Genomic DNA, 22,465 nt, shown 5'->3' with positions numbered 1-22,465 from the left:
AGGAAATAAAAATAAAGTCGCCTGAGAATGAGTGTGAAAGGGGAAAAGATTGGGAACATTGTCTTTCTTGGGAGTTTGATAGAGACTTGAGATGAATAAAAAGATGTTGTACGTGAATAATGCTCTAGGTGAGGTTAGATAGAATAAATTTGTAATGGACATTACAGTTCTGTGACTTTCACCAGCAGCATAGGATATCTTCAGACTGCAAGATGTTGGGGGTTGCTTGGAATTGTGATTTGAATTAGCATGTTGGGAAAAGTTTCTATATAAAGGGATTCACGTATGGAGACAAGTGTGTCACTTAAATGACTGATTGGGTAGAAGGCAAGTGAGATTAGAGTTATGAGTAATAGGAAGGAGTCATGGAACTAGACTTCACAATAAAGTAAAGAGCAGTATCAGTAAGAGTAATGGTGTGGGATTAGAGTAAGGAAAGAAGGTTAGTCCAGGAGGGGAATTTCAGAGCTAAAAGATTTTGGAGATGGAGAGAAGTCCTTAGCGATAGGGATATCTAAGGTGTGGCTTTCCCAGTTAGGTAACTGATGTAGAGTTGAGATGGAAGTCATAAGAGTGGAATAGTTTGAGGTATCATCAGTCCAGTTTATGAAATGGATTGTCAATAAAAATAGTGAAATTGTTGAGGATAATGACAAGATAGAGAAGAAAACTACGAGTCTGGTACCAGTGCCATTTAGAAAGGTCGGAGAATATCGTAGAAGAATATCCGGAATCAAAAATGGTTTGACTTACTAACATGTTTTTTAAAACTAAGTTTTATTGATGCCTTTTTTTTCTAGTATAGTCATTTGCAGATATAGACCCATAACAACCAATGACCTTTATAACAAAATCAGCTGGAACTATGACCTCTGTACTGGAAGGAGAAAGATGTCTTCTCTTGATGATGTGAACTTTAAAGAGGAAAGATTATTGAATGATGAGAACAGGTCATTGGGCTCATAGTGCCATCAAGGACCAAGGAATATGTCTCCTTGTCCTAGGAGTTTAAGGGCCTGGAAGACAAAGTCATGGTGGGAGAAGTTCTCTGTGATATCTTCAAGGAAAAGTCAGATTTCCACTGAATTAGGTAGAAGGCATGTAAGAACAAAAGGTCACAGGTGTAGGAGCGTATAAAAGCGTAGTGATAAAACTGCTTGTTTCAAAGAATGAGTTTGAGGTGCAGACCAGGGAGAAGAAATAGCTTAAGACTGGAAGAGCAAGAAGGATTAGACTTGTTCTGATTGACTGAGACAGAACTGGCAGCGATTTGTAGAATGTGCTGAGGCACATTTTGACTCCAACTAAGAAATAACTTTCACAATGATCTTGGCTAAAGTTGGATGAACTGCTTCAGGAGAGGTCTTGAAGTGAGGACTGGGTGACCGCTTGGCAGGGATGTCTAATCAGGTATAGGTTGGACTAAAGCAGCCTCCAGAGTCCCTTCCAATTTGGAAGGTCCAAGAAAAGCACATCATTTATACTAGGCTTTTTATTTTTCAAAGGTGTATAGTCTTAAACAACATCTATTTATAACACACTGGTAACAACTATTTAGAGAATTGGCTATTGAAGAAGTGTAGTTTCACTGTATAGAGTAGATGAGATACTTGAATAAATTTGATTTGTGTGTAGCTACTAAACAGAAGAAATCCTTTCATAATTAGCCAGCCGGGAAGGATTTAATTTGACAACCTCTTTACCATGACCCCTATGGAGACTCATTCACTTGTAAGTTTCTCAACATATGTATATATATATGACCCTCCTCTCTGCCAAATCCACTGTTACTAATTTACCCCTTACTGTTCTTCTTAAAACCTTACAGATGTTTTGTTTTGAAGTCTCCATTCACTTTCCCCCATTAGTGTCTGAATATTTACCATAGTTGTTAAGTGTATCATTTATCATTGTTCTGAATACTGCATTTTTAACAATTTAAGCCTCTCTCTCCCTGATGAGCACAAAATTTTATGAACATTGGCTAAACTTAAAATTTTTGAAAAGTAAGAGGAAATACTGACAAAACTTCATGTTTCTGGTGCCCCATTTACATGTAATTGTGCTTCAACTCTAGAAAATAAAGGGAAAGTCGATTAAATTTTTCACGGTAGAAAGTGTTTCTGGACTGATATTTTTGCAAGCCTGGGTTAAAGTAATTGAAGTTAATACTGAACACTTTACAATTGAGTAGTGGCAATGAATATATTTGTGAACCCTTCAAATTCGTAATTCCAACAGCAAATGTTGTTTGTATGCCTGATTTTCCTCTGTGATCATAACTGCTTTTTATCCCTTTAAAATGAAATTTTATTTTAAAGTAAAGGAATACAATATCTAACAGGGACTATCTTACGAAAATAAGTTAGTATTTATATTAATATATATACCTATTATGCCAACTTTTTTCCAGTTTTATTACCAGTTTTGTTCATATGTATGAGAGGCAGCTTAAAGTAAGAACACTAGCCTTAGAGGTAGAAGGTTGGGCTGCAAATCTTCATGGGATAATTTACCTGCTGTGTGACCCTGGACATGTCTCATTACTTCTCTGATAATAGTACTTGCCTTTCTGACCTTACCAGGTTTTTGTAGAGAAAGGACTTTTATAGTATTTTGCAGATGGGAGTTGTATTTATGTAGGAGATTGAATTGGAATTTGGATGATCTTTTATATTTAGCTTTTTCCTTCAAAAACATAGGTAATTAAGAAGAGTAAGAGTATTAGTCTCTGAATGTGTAAATATTTTCAGTTTACAGAAAAAACTACAACATGTGCAGACAACACAACCTCACCTTGATAAGGTAAAAAGAAAAATGTATTTTAAGTTTATAAGTTTTCTAGTGTAGTTTCATTAAAAAAAATCTGTATAAGAATATGTTTGAGTGTGCTACAAGTTGGTGCACAACAGAAGGTTAATTTTTAAACCATCTTGGACTAACTACTTAAAAAATTATATTCTAAGTAACAGCGATTCATTTAAATAAAAATTGTCTTGAACTCTCCCATTCTTCATGTAGAGAAGTAGATTTTTAGTTCCTTGAGTCAATTTTTCTAAAATTCTAATTATTAAACAACCCCGCCCCCAGCTAGTACCTGAAGCTGATGGGACAAAAACAGATATGATGCCATGTACATTCATTCCTTTCTTCAAGGTTCTTCTTAACAAACTTCTCAGAACTCTGATATGCTCTGGGTTAGTATGAAAACCAGGGTACACCATAGACCCTCTACTAGGTCTGGAATGGATATATGGATGGACTGTGTTCTTGTTCCCCCATTGTACCTTTGTCTTCTGGGACCATTATCTTTTTTTTTAACATTTGTGGTGGTCGTAAACCATGCCAAAATAATAGCAACTAATTCTCTAATTTGCTGCCTTCTAGAGAATGTGTAAGGGATAGAGCTGGAAGTGATCTTAGAGTCCATCTCAGGAAACTGAGGCCTAGAGAGGGGACATAACTTGGCCAGGGTCATAGAAGTAGTAAAATGGCAGGGGTGAGATTCCAACCCCAGAGTCTTTCACTCTAAATCCAGCACACTTTACATTATACCACATTGCCTGCTTACTGCCACTCCCACCCCCCACTCAGTTGTAGGACTATCTTGCTTTTATGTCATATGGAACTTTCTTTGAGGAACTCGAGTTTTACCTTTTTTTTTTCCAAAATGACTTTGCTCATCAATAAAGTGAGTAAATGAGATAAAGACACAAGTCCCTGGCTGTAGACTGCTTTTGAAGAGAACTAATTCTTTCAGAATGCCTCGAATGCCAATGGCTTCAGGAAAAAAAAAAAAGGTCAAAACAGTGACAGAAGCATATAGAAATGTTTAGGGGAATACTATTGCTTGCAAAATAAACTGAAAAATTGGGGCGATTACTTTGATAGATGGAATCCCCAAATTGTTTCCTCATGAAATATATTTATATCAGATGAAGATGTTTTTAGCTTTTGTTTACCTGGATAATGACCTCAGTTGTTCTTGAAGCTATAGCCTTACTGTGAGAAAATCAACTGTAAGTTTAGGATAGCTAGGCGAAAAAGGCTAGATGGGTAAAAATAGAACATTTTGTTCTATCAACCCCTGTTCATTCCTTACTTTTCTCTAGTTCCTTATAGAACCATGAGGACCAAGGTAGCATTCCATATGGTTGTCTAGAATAGAGAACTGATTAAGGTATAAGATGTGGTCCTCATTTCCTGCACTGTGGACTTAAGGATTTATAGTTTGCTCTTCCAACATGGTTGGAATACCGTGAGCAGATACTTTGAAAAGTTTATTTCAAAAAAAAAAAAAAATATGACTCTCCCCTAATGAATTGCCTTAATTTTTTGTTTGTAATTTTTTTCAGTTGAAAGAGTAGTATATTATTGAAAGAGTATATTGATACATATATATTGAAAGAGTATATTAATGACTATTCACAGTGCCAACCTCTAACTGCTACAAATAAATTCATTCCTACCATCAAATTTTACATCTACTCTAGTTTAAAAAAAAGCAATATTATTATTTTTTAAAGCATTCCTTATTGAAAGGTCTATCTATGTCAGACTTTTCTCACCTAATATTGAAGAGTTTCAGGCTAAGTTTTAGCATTTTTGAAGGCAGAAATTATTGAAAACATAGCATCTCATATTGACCAAGCTTTTGCTATGTTTAACATAGTTGTAAATTCTTTGATGCTCTTTTCAATGACTTTCTAAAGGGAAAGAAAACAAGTGACATGTTCAAGTAGACTAAATGGCCCTAATGCTTTAAAAATGTATATTTATTGTGGAAAGAAAGTTTTGTGGGTTAAAAGGTGATGATATTTAAATATCAGTCAATAGTTGGTTGGGAAAGAAACTATAATAACATTTCCAAATATCAGATACTTTTATCTGATGTCCGGCATTGTACTATGAAATAACTTATTCAAAAGACTGCCTTTAACTTGTTTCATCATAGACCTAGTAAGAAATCACTGGGAACAACATATACAGCACTTTTTGTAGTAGCAAAGAACTAAAACAAAGTAGATTATTTGGGTAATGGTTAATCAAATTGTGGTACACAGATGTAATGGAATATTACTGCAGCATTCAAGAAAGAACAGAGAAACATGGGAAGACTTAGGTATACCTTTGTTCCCATCCCCTCCTGTCTTCTCCGACATGTTGTACTCATCACAAACAGCCTCCCCTTTTTTAAAAATTTAATTTATTCATTTTTAATTTTCAACATTTACTTCCACAAGATTTTGAGTTTAAATTTTCTCTCCCTCCCACTCATTTCCCTGCTCCTCCCCAAGATGGTGTACAATCCGATATAGGTTCTACATATACATTCCTGTTAAGCATACCATTAGTCATGATAAAGAATAATTAGAACTAATGGGAGGAACCATGAGAATGAAGCAATAAAACAAAACAACAAAGGAAAAGGAGAGCAAATAGTATGCTTCCATCTGCATTCAGACTCCATATTTCTTTCTCTGTGTGGATAGCAATTTCCATCATGAATCTTTTGGAGTTGTCTTAGATTCTTGTATTGCTGTGAAGAGCCAAGTCTATCAAAGTCAGTCATCCCATAATGTGGCTGTTACTGTGTACAGTGTTCTCCTGGTTCTGAAGTCTTTCCAGGTTTTTCTGAAATCGGCCTGCTCATCATTTCTTATAGCACAATAGTATTCCATTACATTCATATACCACAACTTCTTCAGCCATTCCCCAATTGATGGGCATCCCTTCAATTTCAATTCTTTGCCACCACAGAAAGAGCTACTATAAATATTTTTGTACATGTGGGTCCTTTTCCCATTTTTATGATCTCTTTGGCATACAGACCTAGAAGTGGTATTGCTGGATTAAAGGGCCTGCACGATTTTATAGCCCTTTGGGCATAGTTCCTAATTGCTTTGCAAAATGGTTGGATCATTTCATAACTCCACCAACAATGTATTAGTGTGCCAATTTTCACATCTTCTCTAACATTTATTGTTGTCCTGTTTTGTCTTGTTAGCCAATGTGATGGGTGTGATGTGGTACCTCAGAGTCATTTTGATTTGCATTTCTCTAATCAGTAGTGATTTAGAACATTTTTTCATATGACTATAGGCAGCTTTATTTTCTTCCTCTGAGAACTGTCTGTTCATATCCTTTAACTATTTATCAATTGGGACCCCCCCCATCTTCATTGTCTCCCTGTCTGCTGTTTTTTTCCTTGTTGGCATATATATATGCTTAAGTCTCCTCAATTTTGAAAAAACCTTCCGTTGATCCTACCATTTTCACTGTCATATCTCTCCTGCCCTCAGCTAAACTCTGAAAAAGCTGTCTTTACTCTCACTAATCTACTTCTTCTCTTCTGAGCCCCTTGTACTCTGGCTTCCAAACTCATGGCTTCACTGAAACTGTTCTCACCAAATTACCAGTGACTCTTAGTCAATAAATCTCTTCTTTTTTCAGTCCTCATCTTCTTTTCTTCTTTGTAGCATTTGACCCAGTTAACCACTCTCTCCTCTGGAATGCTGGGTGTTTTGTGACACTGCTTTGTCTCCTGCTTCTCTTACCTGTCTGACTGTTGCTTCCTGGTCTGCTTTGCTGGATCTGTATTCATGTGGAGTCACTCCCACTAACTTTAGGCACGAGGTTGGGCTGTGTCCTGTACCCTGTTCTCTTATCTCTCATTTGTTCAGTGTTCTCCTTAGCTTCTGTTGTTTCAGTTATCATCTCTATGCAGATGTCTCCTAGGTGTGTGTTTGTGTATGTGTGTGTATCTTTGTGTCTGTTTGTCTGTCTGTCTGTCTATCTATCTATCTATGTAATCTCTCCGCAGTCCTGTGCTTGAGCTTGTCTTGCATCTTCTTATGCCTATTGACCGTTTAGAATTGTATTCCCATAGACATCTGTCCAAATCAGAACTCACTGTTTTTCCTCTCTCGTCCGTTATAAACTTTACCATTATTGTCCTGAGTGCCATCATCCCTTCCAGTCACCCAAACCCACAACCTCAGTTTCATCCTTACCTCTTCATTCTCCCCACGTATACAGTCACTTCCCAAATCTTATCATTTTCTTCTCCATCACAGCCCTCATATAGGTCACCTTTTTTCCCACTCATACAGCCACCGTCCTAGGCCAGGTCTTCATCTTTTTCTCATCTGAACTGTTGCCATAGCTTCCTGTTCTAGTCTCCCTGCCTCAAATCTCTCCCCATTTGAATCCATTTTCCATTTAATTGCTAAAGTGATTTTTCCTAAAACATTGGTCTGACTGTGCACCCTACCACAAATCCAGTGGTTTCCTATTAATTACCTCTAAAATCAAATATAAACTCCTGTTTGGCATTTAAAGTTCTTTGCAACCTAGCCCCTTCTATACTCTACTTCTTACTACACTGATACGAACCTACTTCCTCTTCTTCACATGATTTGTCTTATCCCATGTGCCTGGAATTCCTTCCTTCCTCAACTCCCCCTCTTAGGATTTCTCTTTGTCTTCTTAAAGACTCCAGATTTCCTCAAATGTTAGAGAGCATATTATCCCTTCTTCCCTAAAGTTACCCTGCATCTACTTTTGAGGTATCTTAAATATACCTATTCATGTATATGTTGTGTACCCCATTCAAATGTAATTTTAGATTTTTCTTTGTGTCCCCAGTGCACATTACCTGACTAATAGTAAACACTGATGTGAAGTGAACAAACAAGTGAATGGTGGTCACAATGATTATAACAATGTAAATGGAAAGAACCAAAAGTTAATCTGAGGCTAGCTGATGATCCAGTTAGGCCTAGAAGAAAGATGTGCTGCCTTCCACTTCTGAAGAGGTGGGGGTGTGGCAGGCTACATTACACTTGTGTTGATTAGTTTTGCTCAGCTTTTTTTCTCCTTTTTATTTGTTGCAAACGATGGTTTGGAAAGACAAGAGATATATTTAGAAATGGAGGTACATGCAAACAGAAGAATAAAATTTTTTAAGATAAAATATATATTGTTTAAAAAAAAGACACTTTAATTCCCTTCACAATTGGTCAGGATTTAATTCTTAAATTGCATTTTAATGCTTGTGATTAACTGTCAAATAATTCTTGCCTCTAGATATTTAGCTTTTTATTTAAGTCTTTTTTTGTTTGTTTGTTTTCCTAATAGTTAATAGAGTTGCTGGAGGGTGGGCAGTTGTAAAGAGCCTGAATATACTTGTACCTCCCCTGCAAGTTGTTCTCTTCATTTCAATGGCCCACGGCTTTTGCTTTTTTAAGGGAAAAATACTTCTCCTTATCTGCTTAAGCACTTTAGTACCCACAAAAGCAAACTGTAAATACAGCCTAAAATCTTTGAGGGAAAAAAACCTTAGCATATGAATGCATCCTTGAATACTTATCATTGCTGTTTTGTCTAAGTTCTGTGTATTGTGGATTTCTATCACTCAGAAGAATAGAACTGCTTAATTAACCACTGAAAATTAATGAAAATGTGATTTCAGTTGTACTATACTTAGCTTCCTTCTCAGCCTCTTCTGGTGCTGTGTCCAGAGGGAAATCTTTCATGATTCCCCTAATTTTAAAAAAAATGATTTTTTTTGTTTTTACCTCATTGTCATTTCCAATTATATCCCTTTCCCTTCCAAAGATAGATTCCTTAGAAAGAATTAAAAAGAAAAGATGAAAAAAAAGCAGTTCAGCATATGTCAGCTGAGGAACTGCACATGCAGTGATGCACCCATGGGAGTGCATTTTCTCACCTTGTGAACTTGGTCACAGAGTTCAGTTTTGGATTTTGTTCTTTCCATTTCCGTTGTTGTATAGTGATTGTGTATTTTGTTTTCTTGGTTCCACTGATTTCATAGTAAGTCTTTCCATGCTTCTCTTGAATTTTTCCTGTTTGTCCTTTCTTATAGAACAATATTCCATTACATTCACGTACTACAATTTGGCTAGCCGTGCCTCATTCAAAGGACACCCATTCTGTTACCAGTGCTTTGCTACCAGAAAAAGTGGTGCTGAGGATTATTTTGATTCTTCTAATTGTTAGTGCCCCCTTTGATCTTCTAGGGCAGGGTTTTTGTTCTTGTGTGGGCAGAACCTAGCATAGTGTTTTGTATGTAGTAGGTTCATGAAAAATGCTTGTTGATTTGAATAATTTCTGTAGTCTGCTGCTTGATCTCTCAGCCACAAGCCTCACTCCTCCCCATCCATTGTCCACTAAGCCACCAGTGTGATTTTACTAGGGCACAGACCAGACCATGTTACCCTCCTGCTCAGTAAACTCCAGTGACTCCCTATCACCTCCAGGATCAAGCATATAAAATTTTCAGTTTGATTGAAAGCCCTTCCTAACCTCCCTCCTCTGCTCCCCAACTTTTCAGTCTCCTTAAACCATAAACACTGCTCCCCCCCAACACAAGCACATGTTCTGACCTGTGGCATTGGCTACCTTGCTGTTCCTCCCACACTGTGGCATTTCCTGACCCGACATTTTCCATGGCCATCCCTCATGCTTGTCCTCATGTCCCCCCATCTTCCTCATCTCACTTCTTGGCTTCCTTCAAGTCCCTCCCTCAATTCTAGTGCCTTCCCTCAATCAACTATTTCCAGTTTATTCTGTATGTAGCTTGTCTATACCTGGTTTTTTTTGCATGTTATCTCCCCATTAGACTGGGGTTCTGCTGGAACAGGGACTGTTTTTTGCCTTTGTATCTCCAGCACTTAACACAGTACCTGGCACATAGTAGGTGCTTGATAAATGTTTATGGACTGACTGAATAAAACTAAATACTTGTATTAAATAAAGGACAATGTCACAAATGGATTGCAAAGAAGTAGGTCTGTAAATCCTTTCACTTGTTATTAGTGTACCTCATAGACTTGGCCTTTTGCCCTTCTTGAGGTGCCCACTCCAGGAATCTGAAGGAAAACGTACTGAGTTTTTATTTTGTGGAAGTACAAGTTTAGCTGCACCAGCCCATTCTAATGTAGAGGTGATTAAAGTAGTGTGTACTTGAACCCATAATAATTGCAGCTGTGGTGAGTGTTAATACCACTGGATTTGGTATCAGTGTGCCTGGATTCATATGCTTGCTTTGCTCCTTACTTCTGGTAGATGGCCTTGAGCAAGTCACTTAACCTGTTTTCCCATTGACAAAGGAGGAGTTTGGTCTAGATGACCTCCAAAGTCCTTTCCAACTCTCAATGCTATGGTATATCCTACGATTCACTCTTTCCTCCACCCCAAGGGGAAAAATTGTACTAGTTATTTTGGTTTTGAATAAACAAACATAAAAAAAGTTCTTTTCTCTTGCTGTCTTGCTATTTGGAGCAGAGTCATAGAAAATATGTCCTTGCTTTTTATAGGATACCTAATAAGGAAGGGCGTCCTTCCATTCCCCCAAGTTTTCAACCTCAGTGTCGTCCTTGATTCCCTACCCTCACTCACCCCACATGTCCACCAGTGGCCAGTCTTGTTTCTGTCAGCATCTCTGGCCTTTGTCCCACCATAAAGTCAGTACCCTAATTCAGGTCTTCTTCACCTTTGACCGTATACCTTTTAAAACAGCCTTCTGTCCGGTGTCCTTGCCTCAAGTCTCTTTCTCACATCCCAGGCGGTCTTCCACTCAGTTGCCAAAGTGATTTCTCAGAAGCGCAGGTCTGGCTGTGTCACTGCATTTGGGAAACCGCACTGGCTCCTCTTCACACATAAGCACCCCCTCTATATCAGTAGTTCTCAAACTTTTTGGTCTCAGGGCTCTTTTATTCTCTTAAAAATTTTTGAGGACCCCAAGGAACTTTTGTTTATATGGCTTATATGAATTAATATTCATTATTAGAAATGAAAACATTTTAGTGTTATGAAAATAATTTTGCAGACCCTCTGAAAGAGAATTGAGGTTCCTGGGAGACCCTGGATCACATTTTGAGACCCAATGTTTTACATAAAGTCTTTCCAGATTCCTCTTTCCCCCGTCCTCCACTCTAGTTCCCTCCCTCCCTCCCAGAATTACCCTGTATTTATTTTGTGTGTGTGTGTGTGTGTGTGTGTGTGTGTGTGTGTGTATGTGTATGTCATTACCCCTTTTAGAATGTAAAGCTCTATGAGGACAGAGATTGTATCACCTTTGTATTTCCAGAACTCAGCACTGGACCTAGCAAGTAGTGACTTTCCATTAATTATGAGATTACTTGTAAGGGGAGGGGAATTTTTGAACAGCATTAATGAAAGGCTGATTTGGAAGTAGTGTCCTACTTTTCTTTTTCCCCTGGAAAGGATATTAAAGAAGAGATTTCTGATCAGGGTTCAAGCAACACAGTTCTGTTCACATTTTGCAATTAAAATTAGACTTTCAGAGGAAACAACTGTAATTTTATTGTATTCTTTGTGACCCCTTTTTGGAGTTTTCTTGGCAGAGATACTGGAGTAATTTGCTATTTCTTTTTCCACATCATTTTATAGATGTGAAAACTAAGGCAAACAGGATTAAGGGACTTGCCTAAGGTCACACAGCCAGTAAGCATCGGAGGTCAAATTTGAACTCGGGTCTTCCTGACTCCAGACCTGGTGCTCTGTCCCCTGCACCACCTGGCTTCCCAGCTGAGCAACTGTAAAGGAACAGGCAAATGATTTTTATTCAGTTTATTTTTCCCAGATGGATCGTTTAGTTTTTGACCTCCTAAATCGAACACTGACCAGTGTTTAAATGTTGTGATTGGGAGAGAGTAAGCATTCTGTTTGGAGGGCTTCTTTGCTCTTAATGAGTCACTCTTTCTTCATTCCTTGTGCTTTTGTGCATCACTGTTTTTCTTCTTCTGAAAGGAAAACAAACACATTTATTAGTACCCAGCCTTAGTTAATGCCTCTCATTTATCTTGAAAAAAGTGATTATAGTAGCACATTGACATCTGAATTTTTACCTTGAAAGCACTTCATAGAAAAGGGGAAACATTTAGTTCCTTAAAGGAGCACGTCAGAGTGTGGGTCTGTGGAAATCCCGCACTACCGATTATAAATAACTTAGTCATCATTGTCATCATCTCAAGAAACTTTTAACAGAAACTTACCTCTGTATTTTCACTGTGTAGAGTACAAGAAAAAAAATTCAATTAATTACTATGTACAGATGGCCTTTCATTTACAAAGATGAAGCAAGTTCATTTAATTAGCAACCTGTATACTTTCAATCCACTTCCAAACCACTACCAATCGGTGATCTGCCCTCAAGATATATAGATTGTATCACAACATTTCAGAATTAGAATATATTTTAGTGGCCAGAAGACCAGTCACCAAGTCATTCTGCTTTAGAAGTGTGTGTAACCTCAGCCAAGTTGGCAGCCCTGGCACATTCTTGAGTATTACAGTAAATTAACCTCTTTACCAATAAAGCTAAATATTGTTTGTGGTTGCCCCCCTCAAAGACCTAAGAAATGGTCAGGAGACAGAAGAGAAAAGAGAAGAAAAAGTAGAGACAAAAATGAGAAAGAAATCTACAAATAGATGGAGGACAATAGTAGGAGGGATGGAGAAAAAGGTTACATCTCTCATAATTACCCTGGATCCCACCTCTGTATTAGTAATTGTGGCTTTTGTAAGATACTGTTATCAATAATGATGATTAAATGTCTCTCTGTTTACAGAGTATTGTTACAGTCACATTTGAAGTACTGGGAAGTGCAACTGAAGAAAATCTAAATATATTTATTCAAGTGAGAGCTGTTTCTTTTATACTTATTTTTTAAATTCCCATATAATCACATTATCATTATTGGTATTGGCAACATTCTCCTTAAAATATGTTCTTGTGTGCAGAATCTTCTGTGGGAAAAGATTGTGAAAAATAAGGCAGATAGCACCATGGAAGTCATCCGACTAAAGGTTCAGTATTCAAATTTATGCTGATTTATATTTTGATATGTGGTCACTTAGCTATTTTTAAAGCCATAGTTATGGTTAGAGGGCACATACTTTGTTTTTCTTTTTGCCTTATTCTTACTGGGTCTGGAAGGGGGACTATTCAAACCACTGTATAAAGGATGATTGATTGGCACATTTCCTTTTTTGTGTTATCCCCAAAACAACTCATGTGCTTTGAAATGTCACTCCATGCTCTGGACTCTCAGGTGTTGAGTCTTGTCTTGCTAATAAGCTTTCCTGTGGTGAATTCCTTCCCTCCGCACTTGCTTTAGGTCAGTGAAGGAGGAGGATTCTGAAGTTTTCCCTGGGTTTTATTTTTCCAAGATATTTTCATGACAAAAAATGTCAGTATTAAGAACCATGAAGCAGCTACCCTTTATTGAGCTTTTTGATGCATCTGGCAGGTGTAGCTACTGAGGCCCAGAGGAAAGGAGGAAAATTGTGTTTATTCAGTCAACAAATATTTGTTGAGTGGGTGTTAAACTTCTCTTCTTGAGGTTTTTGTTATAGCTATCTGATATTGTTCTTTACATGTAGATCAATCAGGGACTAGCTGGATAAATCAGAAAGAAAAGTTGGTTTTCCCCATATTAATTTTAATTTGTTTCATCCTCATAAGCTTATAATATTGAATGAATGGTTAAAAGTTGAATATCAGACGATATATTCATAGTCTTTTTTCAAACCAATGCAAAGTTGAATTTTTGTACAGATAAATAGAAGCCTTCTTGACCTGTATTTTGTGGTTATCCTTTAAGTTATTAATTTATCTGGGGCCTTTATGTGAAAACAGGATCACTTTACTGCCTGAAGCCAAAATCCTATAATCGCTCAGATTTCTCCATAGAAACTGTGAACAAGTAAAGGAACTTAGGAGTGGAAGAATAATCAGTAGAAGCAGGTGAACGTTTAACAAAGATCCTGTTTTGTGACATAACGGTATCTCTAGGAAACTGGAGAGGTTGGGAGACAGCAGAACCCGCCTGAAAAGTGGAGGTTTTAGGAAGCTTTGTTTGGTTTCCCTTATTCCCCGAGTTTGGGAACTACCATTGATAAGTTTCTGTTGTTTTAGTGGTATTTCCTTTCCAAAGAAGTATCACCTTGAAATAGAATGGGAATTACTGTGCCACTGGCATTGGTATTTATGTGCTTGCTTTTGAATTAGAACTGGAGTTGATCAGTAATTGTCTTTCTGAGCAGGGGCTGGTGTCTATCAAAGACAAACCACACCAAGTGATTGTCCAAGGGGTCCATGAGCTGTATGATCTGGAAGAGACTCCAGTGAGGTGGGAGGATGACACTGAGAGAACCAACAGACTGGTGCTGATAGGTGAGTGACCAGTGGCCTTCTGCACCTTAAGCAGGAGTTTGCATCTAGTGCTTTTAACTGAAATTAGCTGGTAATTATGTTTTAATTACGCATAAAATGTCTCAGCATAAAATGTGAGACAAGTTTTTTTTTAAACTTCATAGGATCTTTAGACTTGAAAAATCCAAACTCCTTGTTAAGGTATGCAGCTGAAAAGTGATTCCTTTCTGACATATAAAAGACTCTTATCCCAACCCCTCTATTTTTATATATATGTTGACCATGAGGTATTAAGTAGTCTCTGATTAATATGACTAAATGTTTTAAAAATAAATATAAGGGAAAGTATCACATTGTATTTTGTTCTCTTTACAGGCAGAAACTTAGATAAGGAAATCCTTAAACACCTATTTATAGATACAGTGACTAAGAAAAAAGAAAGCAGTTGAGACTACATTTCAAAGAAAACCAAGTCTGTCCTTAACACTAGAAGCATTTGTAATCAAGACTGGATGATATACTGGAGGAATCAATTTTTTGCTGTTTATGAATCTATTTCATGGCCACTGTTATGGATTCTAAGATCTTCTTTTACATTTTTTTCTTCTATGTAATACACTAAATATTATAAAATTTTCAGTATTAAATAAATGTTGTAAAATTTTCAGTATGTATTATGTATTTCTTGGGAAATACATTGAATTCAATATGCATTTATTCAATACCTACTTTGTGCAAGGCACTGTGATAAATCTTGGGGATATAAAAACAGAACGGGCAGCTAGGTGGCAGAGTGGATAGAGCACCAGCCCTGAAGTCAGGAGGATCTGAGTTCAAATCTGGCCTCAGACTAAACACTTAACACTTACTAGCTGTGGGACCCTGGGCAAGTCACTTAACCCCAATTGCCTAAAATAAAATAAAATAAAATAAAATAAAATAAAAAACAGAATGAAAGGCTGATCCTACCCTTGAAGCTTACATTCTACTGGGAACAAAGTTTATTTCAGACAGTGTCATTAAAGCTGTCTCAGAACTGACTTTGAAGACTAAATTGGCCAACAGCAACTCTGTAAGAGTAGGTAGTACTTTATATACATTTTGCATATGAATTAACCGAGGCTTAGTAAGTAATGTGACTCCGTAGTGTTGGTCAGTATTCAGTCTAAGGCTTTTTGATTCCAAATTCAAAGTTTCCCATAATGTTATATTTAAAAATAGGAGTGGTGACAGTGATGGATATAAATTTTCACATCACCTAGCATCCAGGGTTCTAGGAGATGTCAGAGGTTGGAGAGATGAAGATCACTTTCTTGCCAAGTTATAAAATTTTGAAAGTAACTCAAATACATTCCTCACATTAAGCTTCTTTGGGGAGGGGAAAAATGAAGTGCACAAGAGTGGCACAAAAGAAAACCTACAAGGAAGCAAAGAAAAACTGGGTAGCTTTGAAAACAATGTGTTGTATTCATTATATATGTTTTCTTGAAATGGAATTTTATTGTTTTATATTGAATCACCTCTTATGTTCTGCTGTGTACATGGCAGTGTTTTTTTTCTTTTCTCATTTTGTATTTAAGTTTAAAATAAATTTTTAAAACTTACCAAAAAAAAAAAAATACCACAATCAAACAGGGCACTAAATGATGGTGTGCCTAGGATGATTTGGAAATTCAATAAAACTGGCATCTTATTATAATAAAAAAAAAAGTTTGCAGAAGCACAAAAATATCTAAAAATTTTAGAAATCAAGACCAGGACCACAAGATAAATGTGAAACTCATTGAGGGTATGCTGAGGTTATAAAATGTGTAAACAAGAATTCCAATTGAAATGTAGCAGTATTTCCTAGTTTACATTTGGTCATCACAAGTTTAATGACATTGCTTTCTAAATGGAAGGCATTGTGACGATTTACCACTAAAAAGTGAAAAGACACCAAAGCACAATCATTTATTCAAGTAAGCCAGCTGGATCCCAAGATGGTGTCGAAGGGTGCTGAATTATGAGCCTTTGACTTTCCTCTTAAGCCTCTGATGTATTCATGTATCATTACTTCCCATGTCTGTGGGGAGCAGGCAAAGGTGGATTCTCGGCAAAACTCTTCAGGGTGTGATTTGAGGGTGGATTATTGTTGCTTATAGGGAGATAAAGCTCAGCTTCTGACATTACTTGTCAATAAAGTCTTGTTTTTGCTTTTCTGGCCTTTGAAATTTTATGGAATGCTAAATGCCCAGGGTACACGTGGCTTAGCTTATGATGCCTTTCTGATGGCAAGAACAATGTTGGCAAAACAGGTTTTTTCACATATCACCCACAGTGGCTTCAGGCACAGGGGGACTGTTTTCTTTAAAAGAGGCTTATATCATTCAGTTTCTCATATTTAGTCCAAGAATGACCAAATTCTGTAATGGGTGGGAGGCAGTTATCTTGTCATAGCTTGCCCAGAGGAAGTACTTAGAGTGATCTTGGATGAAGTTACTGTTATATTAAGTGTAGTACTTCTTTAAAAAGACAAAGGAAAGAAGAGAAAAATAACAGTTGAACTTTTAATAGGCTAGCTAAGAAACTGCAAGGGGTTACCACCTACTTCAAGGTAAATTATTACTCAATGTGCAATCAGAAAGGGATTACAATAGACTAAGTAATAAAAATGTTTCTTTTATGAAATCCCACAAAATGAGCTATTGGCAGTTTTAATATACAGTAATAAATGGATCCATTCTTACACAAAGACTTGGACCATCATTTAGTACCTCAGATTGTGAGGTAGGTCACAGAAGTCACAAAATCCCTTCTTCTCCCTGCCCCCCCCCCCCCCCCCCCAAAAGGCTAACTAGAATACCTAGGTTTCCTGAAAAGACATCTGGCCACGTGAATATGTTTTAATAGAACTTTTAAAAATTTTTATTTTTAACATTTTTGTTTGGGTTCCAAATTCTCTCCTTCCACCTATTGAGAAGGCAAGCAATGCCACTCGACCTTCTATGACTCTGGAGGAAAGCGAGGAAGTCAAGACATCACCCTTGTGATGTCATTGGTCCTATTCAAGAATGAGCAACAATATATCAGTTATACATATGAACTCATGCAAAAATATTTCCATATTAGCCATGTTGCAAAATTGTAAAAGCAAGAAAAACAAAGTGAAAAAAATTATACTTCACTTTGTACTCAGTTCATCAGTTCTCTGGAATTGTACAGCATTTTCCAACACGAGCTCTTTGGAATTGTCTTGGATCATGGTATTGTTCAGAGTAGCTAAGTCTTTCACAGTTGATCATCATTACAATATTGCTATTACTGTATACAATTATCTCCTGGTTCTGTTCACTTTGTTCTGCTTAAATTCATATAAGTTTTCCCAAGTTTTTCTGAAGTCATTCTTTTAATTTAGTTTTCAAAGTAGATTATTGGAGGCTAGGGGGAGAAAAATCTCTCCTCACCTTTGTGGTAGTCTGGATCTTAGGAATCCCTTTCCTTCTCCACCATGATGAGAGTAACTGAAATAACTGGGCAATAAGAGTGGAGATATCCTGAGACATTGGTTTCTGTGCAGGCAGATGGTGTAGCCTCCCCGGCTTGATCAATTGCTAGTGGTCAGGGATACCAGTCCTAGAATTGTCAGGACCTCAGGGGCTATCACGTGCAAGATAAGGAAACCGCATCCTAGGAGTTGTGACTTGCTAAAGTAGTTAGTAGCAGGGTTGAAGCCAGCTCATGGAGCCAGTGCTCTTTCCACTGGTCATGTGTTGAATATTTTTTTTCCATTTTAATTTTTAAAATTTTTTATTTTTTTAATTTATTTTATCAACAATCACTTCCGTAAGCTTTTGAGTTTTAAGTTTTTCTCCCCCTCCCTCCTCTCCTCCCTCCCCAAGATGGCACACAGTCTGATACAGGTTATACATATACATTCCTATTAAACAGATTTTCACATTAGTGATGTTATAAGGAAGAATTAGAAGCAATAGGAGGAACCACCAAAAAGAGGAAACAAAACACAACAGAAGAAAAAAAAATAGCAAATAGTATGCTTTGATCTGCATTCAAACTCCACAGTTCTTTCTTTGGATGTGGATAGCATTTTCCATCATGAGACCTTTGGAGATGTCTAGATCCTTGTATTGCTGAGAAGGGCTAAGTCTATCAACATTAGTCATCGTCATGTGGTGAATATTTAGGAAGAAAAGGGGGAATATATGTTTAACTCTGAATTCTTCTGGTTAGAAAACAGGGTTTTATACCTTCCAGACTAAGGGACAGATTGGCAGGTGGAGCATGGATAAAGGTCATGCAGCTTAAAAAACAAAACCACAACTCTTTTAATAGAAACAAGTTTTTCAATTCTTACATACATATCTTGACTTTAGTTTGGCTGCTAAGTAGTCTCCTTTGCTGCAATAAATGCAGGCAGAGGGAAAGAGTAGTTATTTTTAACAAGACAACCTAATGATCTGACATTGTACTTGGTTAGGCAGAGTTGAACAGGTGGAATGATAGCCTGAAAATCCTTGACTGCTATCTCTAAGGCTAATGATGGATACTTTCTCTATCAGGCTGCCTGATTTTCTTCCAGTTTTAATTATCCTTGGTAACTCCATCTCCATTTCCCGCCCAAGTTGTCAGGCTACTCTTTCTGACCATATCTGAGGGTCCTGCCTCCTTTCACTCCCCGTCCCTGGCACTGGAGTCTTTCCAACTTTGAAGAAGAAAGTTTGATAAGGAGTGCGTCAGGAAGAGGTTAACATAAAGAGATACACAATGCCTCTGATTTAGTGGAAAGATTATTTGATTTGGCATCAGAAAATCTGGGTTCCAATTCAGGCTGTGTGTTCTCGGGCAATTCACTCCCTGGGTTCAGTTCGTTGGGCTACAGGTAAAATAACCACTGAACTCCCTTCTACCTCTAAGCCAGAGGTTCCCAAACTTATTTGGTCTACTGCCTCCTTTAAAAAAATTATTTAGTGCCTCTCCCCCCAAACCTACTTTCTTTAACCCTTTAAAGGTTTTTTGGAATTTCCATCATTTCAAAAGAATGTTTTTTTTAAATGATGCATCTTAAATTTGATAATTTATTGTAAATTTGTGGTTTTTTCCCCTGCATTTAAATAAATAGTATCATATTGTAAACAAGTCATTACCTGAACATATTCCTCCATGCATGCTGGACTTCCCCACAATGGGCCACACCCTTGCCTGCTAACACTTGCTTGTTAAGACCTGTTAGGGGACTTAACCACTGATGGATTATAACTTGCATTTGTGTTTATTTGGAAAATAATGTATTCACTATGACTTGAACTCCATTACACAACAGATGAAACATACATGTTTCATGAAGGGTTTTTCAAAATTGTCTTCTCTTTCTCCTTATGCTTCTACTGCCCCCTTATTTTAATTCAACCTCCCACCCCCTTCAATTGCTCTGGAGGCTACTACTGCCCCTCCCCTTGGATAGTTCCAGTGCCCCGGGGGTATGCCTACTTTGAGAACCTAAGCTTAGTAAGTAAACCAAAGGCAATGACTGTTATCCTCCCATCCATTCTTGATCTCTTTCTTTCTTTCTTTTTTGATACAGTATAATCACCTATCATGCTTTAAGCTCCAATGTGGGCCTTTCTCACATCAGTCCTGCGAAGTAGGTAGTGTATTACTGTTTCGATTTTACAGATGAAGAACCCGTATCAAAAGAGTCAAGGGAACAGCTCAAGTTCACACAACTAGTAAATTTCTGGGGCAGGGTATTTTCATCCAGATAAACTGAGAAGCAGTTAGGTATCATAGCCTAGGACTACTTATTACCATCATCAAATTGTGGTTATTCACCTTCCAGTTATTCTGGAAAGTGAAAAACAAAATATAGCATTCCGTTTTACCTTGCCTTTTCTAGTGCCTCTTGGAAATGGAGGGGGGGATTTAAACCTTTAAATCCCCATTAAACCTTGACTAAACTTGGTCCTCCAAGTTGTTAAATTATGTGTGACTCTTCCTCTCTTCTTGACTCTGTGGACCATGGCACCTCATGCCCTTCTATCCTCCATCTCCCAAAGTCTATCTGAGCTCACGGTCATTGCTTCCATGACACTATCTATCCATTTCATCCTCTGCCATCCCCTCCTTTTGCCTTCAATCTTCCCCAACATCAGGGTCTTTTCCAATGAGTCCTGTCTTCTCATTAAGCGGCCAACGTATTTAAGCGTCAGCTTCGGGATTTGTCCTATTCTCCAAGAGAAGAACTATATCCAAAGACTACTAGGCTTATACAATTCCTCTCATGAACTGGGTTGCTCTTTTAAAAAAGATAAATTATAGCTCAAAATCAAAGCCCATGCTTCTTCCTCTACCCCCACCCAACCCCTCAGCATGTAATGGAAATGATAACTAAGTTTTCCCCCTCTCCCTGCACCTTTAGCAGACTACACCACTGCAACAGTAAAGGATGGGACAGATCAGAGAGGAGGGAAGGGAGAAGGGGGAGGGGTAAAGAAGGAGGGGAGGGAACCAAAGAGAGAGGAAAGGACTCAGTCCAAACCCCGGCAGCTATAATAAAGACAAACCTACATCTTTCCCAGACAGTCGGGGAAAGGAAGAAAAGGCGATAGAAAGAGGGTGGCTGACAAGTAGAGAGAGAGGAAACCTCCTCTGTTTAACGAAGCCCTGGTCCGGTACAGTCGTAGGTCAGCCCCGGCCGGTTCCTGCTGCTGTGGAATCCCCAGAGCCAAGTTCTCCATGAACTTGCAAAGGGCTGAGTGTCCCCTTTCCCAGCGGCCGCAACGCTGCCCCGGGGACTCGGACAGAGAAGACGAGCCGCTGGATACCCAACCCGAGGAGGAGGAAGAGGAGGAGGAGGAGGACGAAGAGGAGGGAGAGCGGTACCTGCGGCGGCCCCAGCCCGGTCCTCCGGGGGCGCCGGAGAGCAGCGGCAGCAGCGCCCCGTCGGGGACCAGGGACGGCGCGGACGGCGGGCGCTGCATCCCAGCCCGGGACGTGCCGGACGAGCTCGGGGAAGGGGGTGCGCCGCCGGCGCCACCGCCGGCGCCGGCCCCCGCGAAGCCGCCCTACTCGTACATCGCGCTTATCACCATGGCCATACTGCAGAGCCCGCACAAACGGCTCACGCTGAGCGGCATCTGCGCCTTCATCAGCGGCCGCTTCCCCTACTACCGCCGCAAGTTCCCGGCCTGGCAGAACAGCATTCGCCACAACCTCTCCCTGAACGACTGCTTCGTCAAGATCCCCCGGGAGCCGGGCCACCCGGGCAAGGGCAACTACTGGAGCCTGGACCCGGCCTCCCAGGACATGTTCGACAACGGCAGCTTCCTGCGCCGCAGAAAGCGCTTCAAGCGCCCGGGTCCGGGCGCGCCGCTGTGCGCGACCCTGCACCCCGCGGCGGCGTCCGCGGGGCTCCTGCTCTGCCCGGCCGCTGCCGCCGCCGCCGCATCTGCCGCGCCCGTCCCTGCTCGGCTCCGCCCGGGCCCCCTGCTGCAGCCGCACCCGCTGCGCTACATCTTGCTGACGGCCCCTGCCCGCCCCGCGGCGCCGCCGAGGAAAGGGGACGCTCCGCCCCGGGTACCCGGCGGCACGGCCAAGGGAGTCTCGTTCAGCATCGACAGCATCATGCAGGGAGCCCGGGGAGGAGGCGCGGCGGGGCCCCCAGCGGCCCCGTGGGCTCACTGCCACCTGTGGCACGCCCCGGCCGTGGCCGCCTCCCCGTGGCTACAAGTGTCCGCGGCCGCCCGGACGCTATTGCAACCGCAGCCGGACGCCGCGATCGTCTGCTGCCCCAGCAAGAACTCGCTCCTCGGCCGGCCCTTGGCCACTGCACCATTGGGGTGCCCACCCGGAGCGGGCACGGGGCTGCTCGCTCTGGAGGCTCCCACGGGCGGGGAGGCGAGCGCCCCCGCTTTCTGAGCCACCTGCCGTCCGCGCCCCGCCTCCCTCGACGGCGAGAGCTTCAGAGGCTGCTGGAGGTTTGTCTCTTTCTCCCTTCACCCCCATCCTGTTCCAGCATCGTGGAAAGAAATCTGGAAAACGCTCTTAGAGTCATTTAGTCCGGTCCCCCCTATTTTATGGATTCGAAAACTGAGATCATCCTCTACGCCAGCTTCAAGATTACTACTTGCCTATTAAAGATTCCCTTCCTGGCTAGCTCGTGTTCTTGTTGAGCCTCGCGGTAAAGCACCTCTTTATTTATAGGTCAATATAGTTTATATATATCTTTCACTCCGCAAACTGTTTACAAACGAAATAACCTGATGT

General features: G+C 39.7%; 2 protein-coding genes across 2 annotated transcripts in view; both read left to right on the top strand.

Annotated features, from left to right (window-relative positions):
- CBWD3 (COBW domain containing 3) overlaps positions 1-14,823 on the top strand; it is a 58,136-nt gene extending 43,313 nt beyond the window's left edge. Inside the window, exons 11-15 of the mRNA XM_027839289.1 lie at positions 2,754-2,805; positions 12,618-12,686; positions 12,790-12,855; positions 14,095-14,224; positions 14,579-14,823. Coding sequence (XP_027695090.1) covers positions 2,754-2,805; positions 12,618-12,686; positions 12,790-12,855; positions 14,095-14,224; positions 14,579-14,652 — 391 coding nt within the window. The 3' untranslated portion in view covers positions 14,653-14,823. The remainder of the gene's footprint in view (positions 1-2,753; positions 2,806-12,617; positions 12,687-12,789; positions 12,856-14,094; positions 14,225-14,578) is intronic.
- A 6,112-nt stretch (positions 14,824-20,935) lies between these two features.
- Positions 20,936-22,117, top strand: FOXD4L3 (forkhead box D4 like 3). The gene has a single exon (XM_027839106.1). The coding sequence runs from the start codon at positions 20,936-20,938 to the stop codon at positions 22,115-22,117; it is 1,182 nt and encodes a 393-aa protein (XP_027694907.1).
- The last annotated feature ends 348 nt before the right edge of the window (positions 22,118-22,465 follow it).

This window comes from Vombatus ursinus, unplaced genomic scaffold (genome assembly GCF_900497805.2).
Source record: "Vombatus ursinus unplaced genomic scaffold, bare-nosed wombat genome assembly UNPS02014832.1, whole genome shotgun sequence".
Classification (NCBI taxonomy): Eukaryota; Metazoa; Chordata; class Mammalia; order Diprotodontia; family Vombatidae; genus Vombatus; species Vombatus ursinus.
This window is presented reverse-complemented; position numbering and strand designations above follow the sequence as displayed.

What these genes read in the sequence shown, in the direction of transcription:
- FOXD4L3 (XM_027839106.1), top strand. Translation starts at nt 20,936, where the DNA reads ATGAACTTGCAAAGGGCTGAGTGTCCCCTTTCCCAGCGGCCGCAACGC.